The sequence below is a fragment of the Protomyctophum bolini genome, assembly GCF_963924005.1.
Source record: "Protomyctophum bolini genome assembly, chromosome: 9".
Taxonomy (NCBI): domain Eukaryota; kingdom Metazoa; phylum Chordata; class Actinopteri; order Myctophiformes; family Myctophidae; genus Protomyctophum; species Protomyctophum bolini.
In genome coordinates, this window is record NC_137870.1 from 26,891,932 (window position 1) to 26,899,373 (window position 7,442).

The 7,442-nt window shown below is 41.0% G+C and overlaps 1 protein-coding gene across 1 annotated transcript in view; it reads left to right on the plus strand.

Moving 5' to 3' along the window:
• Positions 1-3,695, plus strand: part of abcg1 (ATP-binding cassette, sub-family G (WHITE), member 1) — a gene marked incomplete at both ends in the record, with an annotated part of 18,492 nt that extends 14,797 nt beyond the window's left edge. The window contains 6 exons of the mRNA XM_080771432.1: positions 1-19; positions 484-652; positions 1,938-2,038; positions 2,147-2,305; positions 2,885-3,003; positions 3,467-3,695. The exon at positions 1-19 is cut by the window's left edge and continues 83 nt beyond it. Of these exons, the coding sequence (XP_080627558.1) occupies positions 1-19; positions 484-652; positions 1,938-2,038; positions 2,147-2,305; positions 2,885-3,003; positions 3,467-3,695 (796 nt within the window). The remainder of the gene's footprint in view (positions 20-483; positions 653-1,937; positions 2,039-2,146; positions 2,306-2,884; positions 3,004-3,466) is intronic.
• Positions 3,696-7,442: the final 3,747 nt, after the last annotated feature.

Genomic DNA, 7,442 nt, shown 5'->3' on the forward strand with positions numbered 1-7,442 from the left:
GTCCATCATCAGAGACACAGTAAGCGGAGACACACTGACCCCTGCTAGACCTATGTACTGCACATACAAGCACATTTTCTTGTCACCTTTGTCACATAAATCACAATCATTACATTCAACCAATAGTAAGGTGTACAAGCAGTGCACATTTATTTAAACAGAATCATTTGAAAATAGAATACCCTAAGTTTAAATATGTCTGAAGTGGTTAATGTATGATTTGTAACACAAATCTAATTGTACAAATAATGGTAAAATAATTAAGTAAAAGTGCATTATTTGCCTCTGAGATGTAGTGGAGTAGAACTAAAATTATTCAAAATTGGAAATACTCCAGTAAATATAAGTACCTAACTAAGTCTTTGGTCAGGATCCAGGCTACCTATAGGCTAAGTACAGTACTTGAGAACATGTACTTAGTTACTTTTCACCACTGCAATCAACCAAAAGCAAGACGTTCAAGGATCAGTTGTTTGTGTCCAGGTGTTGACTCACTTGAGGATCTCGTCGCACATTGGGATCGGCGTTCTGATTGGCTTGCTCTACCTGGGCATTGGGAACGAGGCCAAGAAGGTGCTCAGTAACTCTGGCTTCCTGTTCTTCTCCATGTTGTTCCTCATGTTCGCTGCTCTGATGCCAACCGTCCTCACATGTAAGTAACTTTATTCTTTATTATTATTAACTCAACTTTATTTGTTATATTTAACCTGTTCTCTCCATCTCTCCCTCCCTTTGCTCTCTCTGTACCTCCATGCATCCTCTCTCTTCTCACAGGATACTACAAAATAAGTGTGCACAGGAAAGGGGAAAAAAAGGAATTTACCCCACTGCATTACACCTAAAAACAATAATGTAAAAAGGGAAATTCAAAACAATAACCTTGAATCAGAACCAGTTCAGCTGCTACCGTACTATACATTATTTCAGAGCTCTGTACTTTACACAATAACATTTATGTTATTGTGTATTGTGTATTGTGATAAGCAATCTTCCATTGCTTATATCTCAGTGCTTCTCAAACTTTATCATGTCAAGGACCCCCACATTGATATGTAATTGGCCACGAACCCTCATCTGAAAATGTTTAGTGCCAGGGACCCCCAGAAGAGAAGATTTGTATTAAAAATGTCTTTCAAGATGTTTTAAATTTCTTCAAATTAGAAGAAGGAGAATACCAGCAGTCACGGAATAGGCACTTTATTGTTTCATCTTTAAATAAGAAGGGTATGCTGCACAAGCAGCAACACAACAAACGCGTTTCGGCCAACGGCCTTCGTCAGTGTTGTATATGCTGTAAACAATGCGACACCCTCCCCTGCCCGGGTTGATACAAACACCAAACAACCAGCTAAACCCAAAAGTGGCAACACAATTAACGTACATATCCATCATTAAAATATGAAAAACATATCAAGTTTATCCATAAGACTTTGAGAATTCATAAGACACCAACTGCCGGTATCAGAGTCTTTTAGTCTATGTTACAAAGTATAATATATCCAACATTATTAAAATATATATAATGTATAAACTAGGGATGCACTGATATAATGGCTGTGTTCCGGTATTGGCCAATATTTGCCTCGTTGACTGCCATTTGCATATCTTCCAAAAAGTTGACATTCATTGATGGCAGTGGCCGATTGTAATGCATCAATTTTGTGCTGGCTCTGTTGGTGTGTTCAGTGGCCTTGTGTGGACTTGTACGTCAACTGCCTCACGCTCCTGCCCTATGGGCCGCAAGGCACTTACTTACTTATGTTAGTATGTTGGTTAAATGCAGCGTGTCAAAATGCAGTTATGTTATGTTTTATAATGAAGATATTGTTTCCCTAGGCTGGCACAAAGGGGGGTTATAAATAACAAACAATGCGACCCAGAATGTGCACATCGGTGCATCCCTAGAATAATCATTGAGTCTGTGTCATTTTGTTTAGTTCCCCTGGAGATGGGTGTGTTTCTACGAGAGCATCTGAACTACTGGTACAGCGTGAAGGCGTACTACCTGGCCAAGACCATGGCTGACATCCCATTCCAGGTCTCTGAACATGGATGGATGGATGTTTTGTGGTGTTTACCGCAGGTCATCTTCCCGAGGGTGTACTGTAGTATTGTTTACTGGATGTGTTGTTGTTGTTTACTGCAGGTCATCTTCCCGGTGGTGTACTGTAGTATTGTTTACTGGATGACGGCTCAGCCACCGGATGCCGCACGCTTCTTCCTCTTCCTGGCTCTGGGGGTCATGACCTCCCTGGTGGCCCAATCACTGGGCCTGCTGATAGGAGCTGCCTCCACCTCCCTGCAGGTAATTCCTGATGCGACACGGCATGACACAACTCGACACGACACGACACGACATGAAACGACACGACACGACACGCACAACACAACACAACACAACACAACACAACACAACATGAAACGACACGACATGACATGACATGACATGACATGAAACGACACGACACGCACAACACAACACAACACAACACAACACAACACAACACAACACAACACAACACAACACAACAATACACAACATGAAACGACACGACACAACATGAAACGACACGACACAACATGACACGACAACGTAGGGGGGGCTCCCAGATGACAGTGAAGTGACAACTTTAAAGGCCTTAAACTATACTAGAAGATAAATAATATAAGAAATGATATATTTTTTTTTATTTTTAACGCCTAGCAATGTAAAATCAGCTATTTTCACAATGTTTGGAAGCGAATCAAACTAAATTGTATGCCTCAACTCCTACGTTCCAGGTTCAAATATGATTATTTTGGTGGGTCACGCCTGAAAAGGTTGAGAATGTCTGCATTCCCACAGGCCCATTGGGTGACTGTTGTTTCTCTGTTTTCCCTCTAGGTGGCGACATTCGCTGGGCCAGTGACAGCCATCCCTGTGCTGCTGTTCTCTGGGTTCTTTGTGAGCTTCGACACTATTCCGTGGTACCTGCAGTGGCTCTCCTACTTATCCTATGTCAGGTATAGACTCCTATGTGTGTATATATATATATATATATCTCCTATGTCAGGTACAGACTTGAGGTTGATTCTAAAAATGCCGTCTAAATCAGTAGTTCTCATACTTTTTCAAAAATAGCAGATATACAAGCTTGTCCATCTGCTGTTCTAAACAACTGTTTTCTGGAGAAACAAAAACGTTGCTAAAATATTGCTAAAATCCAAAATGACACAGATGCTTTCTCGGTTTTAATGTGGTTGTTGTCATAACCAGCCATCCAGCTAATGCTCACTGGTATATCGATCAGTTCTGATTCATCTATTGTTATAACCTCTCTAAATGCATTCTCTTATTTTATTAATGCAAGTTATTCATGCAAATTAATTCCTCTCCTCTCCTCTCCTCTCCTCTCCTCTCCTCTCCTCTCCTCTCCTCTCCTCTCCTCTCCTCTCCTCTCCTCTCCTCTCCTCTCCTCTCCTGTAGGTATGGTTTTGAAGGGGTCATTCTCTCCATCTATAGTTTGGACCGAGAGGACCTGTACTGTGAGCCAAATGACACGTGTCACTTCCAGAAGTCGTCAGCCATCTTGAAGGAGCTGGACATGACGGACGCCAAACTGTACATGGACTTCATCATCCTCGGAATCTTCTTCTTCTCCCTACGCATCCTTGCTTACTTCGTCCTGCGCTACAAGATCAACGCTGAGAGGTAGACAGGAAGGCTAGAAGAGGAGGATGAGAACAGGGCAAAGATAAGAAGAGATTAGAGTGACGTGAGTTGAAGGAGAATAAGGACCTATTGGCAGAGCTTCAGAACTCTGACGTACAGGAGATTCTGGGTTCTGGAACTGGAAAAAACAACAAAGAACCTTAGGTGAAAGATCAGCGAGTAGCTGTAAGGTCTACTACAAATGATTAATGATCATGAAGAATATAAAATATAAACACAAGACCAAGACAGGTTGACTTCTAGCATTTAGCTTGGAGTTGAAGCTGAAGACTCCTGAGCTTGAGTAGATTAGCTTGCTGTTGTGTCTTCTCCCGGTAGAGATAGACAAGAGGAAGCTGCAGGTCAGAGCTGGTCTCCTGGGTCCTGTTTTATTCTCCAGTGACGCACTGGCACACACACACACACACACACACACACACACACACACACACACACACACACACACACACAGTAAGGTAAATGGTGCATTTGTATAGCGCCTTTATCCAAGGCGCTTTACACACACACACACACACACACACACACACACACACACACACACACACACACACACACACACACACACACACACACACACACATTCATACACCGATGGGCGATGGCGGCGGAAACCATGCAAGGCCATGGAGCAATTAGGGGTTCAGTATCTTGTTCAAGGACACTTTGACACTAACTCTGGGGGAACCTGGGTTTGAACTGGCAACCTTGCGGTTACTATCCAGCCACCCTGAGCCACCACCACCCCACTGTCACACAGACACACTGTCACACAGACACACTGTCACAGTCACAGACACACTGTCACACAGACACACTGTCACACAGACACACTGTCACAGACACACTGTCACACAGACACACTGTCACACAGACACACTGTCACAGTCACAGACACACTGTCACACAGACACACTGTCACAGTCACAGACACACTGTCACACAGACACACTGTCACAGTCACAGACACACTGTCACACAGACACACTGTCACACTGTCACACTGTCACACAGACACACTGTCACACAGACACACTGTCACACTGTCACACAGACACACTGTCACACAGACACACTGTCACACAGACACACTGTCACAGTCACAGACACACTGTCACACGGACACACTGTCACAGACACACTGTCACAGACACACTGTCACACGGACACACTGTCACAGACACACTGTCACAAACACACTGTCACAAACACACTGGCAGACACACTGGCACAAACACACTGGCAGACACACTGTCACAGACACACTGTCACAAACACACTGTCACAAACACACTGTCACAGACACACTGTCACAAACACACTGTCACTAACACACTGTCACAAACACACTATCACAAACACACTGCAGACACACTGGCACAAACACACTGGCAGACACACTGGCACAAACACACTGGCAGACACACTGGCACAAAGACACAGAAACACAGACAAATATACACAGACTCACTGAGAAGTCACAAAGAGTCGCAACAAGCCAGTATGTCTGTTAGTCAAACCACATTCTGATCGAAGATTCAGGATCTGCACCACTTTGGACCAAACCAATTCTTGTCATCTTCTAAAAAGACTATGGATCAAAACACATTTCAGTCTAATGCAAAGGGCTGTAAACGGACTAACTCTAATATAGATTCTTGTTTTTGTTTCATTTATTACACAGCCCTGCATTTGTTTGTTGAGGTGGTTTGTGCTGCGTTCTGAAGTTACAATGAAAAGGGTATCAACAAAAAAACACATTGCTATCATTAATTAGTTTAGCCTCTGTGATGTGACCACAATCAGACGTGCACAACGCATGCACAATACGTGTCACAAGACAGGAGGATCATCCACACATGGTTGTTATACTAGAATATTATTTCTACATATTTTACATACTGTATCAGTGCTGTCGGTCAGAAACCTCCTACCTCTATATTTCAAATTAGTCTTTGTTTGTTTTGTTTTTTGTTTTTTTTCGTATACGTACAAAAGTTTTGAAGTATTGAAGCTTTTGAGCTTGTATATCTATTTTTGCTATTTTTGAATATATATATTTTTACTTTAAGGTCATTTTAACACCCCATTACGTTTTTAAGTTGCTTGATTCAGTATTTAAATATTTGATATAAATTGTATCAGACTTCCACTAGAAACCCACTGTAACCCCAAACTACATTTTAACTTTAAACGTTTTCATTCATCGAAAACACAAAGCCTGAGTAGAATGACCCCAAACATGTTTGAAAGTGAAATATCCCTTTAAGTCTGTACTCTCGCAGGTTTTAAAAACATTTATTAACCAATAAACCTTATTAACAAGACAAGAGCTTGTGGCTGGATCAATTTGGATTTTTTTCCTCCTGTTCCTCAAAAGTAGCCTATAACAGTTTTGGACATAGGCTACAATTAAGGTTTCCACCGACAGAGACGATATACTTTTTTTTTTAAACGAAGAAATTGATACCTAGCAAGTTGTTCAGACTCAGATATATAATTTTGTATATACTGTATATACTGTACAGTATGTTCCATGTTTCAAATGTTCATCACAATAATTGAAGAAAAACAACAGTATGACTGTGGCTCTTTTTAACTGGGTTTCTTTATTTTTTGACCGTAACTTCTTGAGATTGGGGCGGTAGTGGGTCATCAGAAGGTCACTGGTTCGCCACTGGTCACTGGTCACTGGTTCGCCTTAATCCTAATAGCTCCCCCAAGCACTCATCAACCATCTGAGCATCCATCAGCTACATAAAGTTGAAAAGGTAATTCCCCAATAGGATGGATGGATGGATGGATAAAATAAATTAATTAATAAATGGACCATACTGGAAACTGAAAAGTAGACAAAATATGTTTTTTTATAATGTATTTTTTGACACATTTCCACAGACTGACAGAGAACATATGGCGCAAGACATCTTAAGAAAATGAGTACAAACTATATATCCTCTCAACGTCATATGTACAAATATTTTACTTTTCAATTTCAAAAGTATCAAAAGTAGCTGATCTAAAAACTGAAAATGTGTCACTCGCTTCATGCCATATTTCAAGCGTGTGGATCTGCTACTTTGGATGTTTTCGTGTGATGTTAGTTGTAGTATTATCAGGTATGGGCATTCATGCAAAACGTTAGAATATGGAGATAAGATGTTTCTGGCCCACAGCGATAATATGTTATTAGTATGTTATTATTACTACTACTCACATCTGCTCAGTTGTTATTCTATTTTAACTTTTCTTTTTGGTACTGTCACAGTATTTAGATGTGTTCAATACATCTGTATGTTAAACTATTCCTATTAAATGACATAACAGATGGACTGTTTGTCATTTATTTGACATTTGTGGCTCCCAACTTCCTGCTGCCTATAAAACTAGTGGAAAGCCTAACCAGCCTAAGAAATCTGACTAGGGGAACATATAGAAAAATCCCCATTGACGCCCATGTTAAACAGTGGTTTAAACATGTTTACTTGTCAAATTTCCATTTTCCACACAAAAGGTTCAGAACAGTCCACAATCAACCAGAAACTGTGTTGGATGCAGTACAGATACAGAGCTTGTGGGGGAAAATAATAATAATAAAATCTTAACCCTTCAAGTGCCATTTCTGTATATGATATTTACAGTATGGCAATGCACTCGGTTTTTATGTTCATAACCTACTGATCAGTGTTCTGTAGTTTTAGCACAGGTTCATGACGGGTGGGAGCTTTTGGCC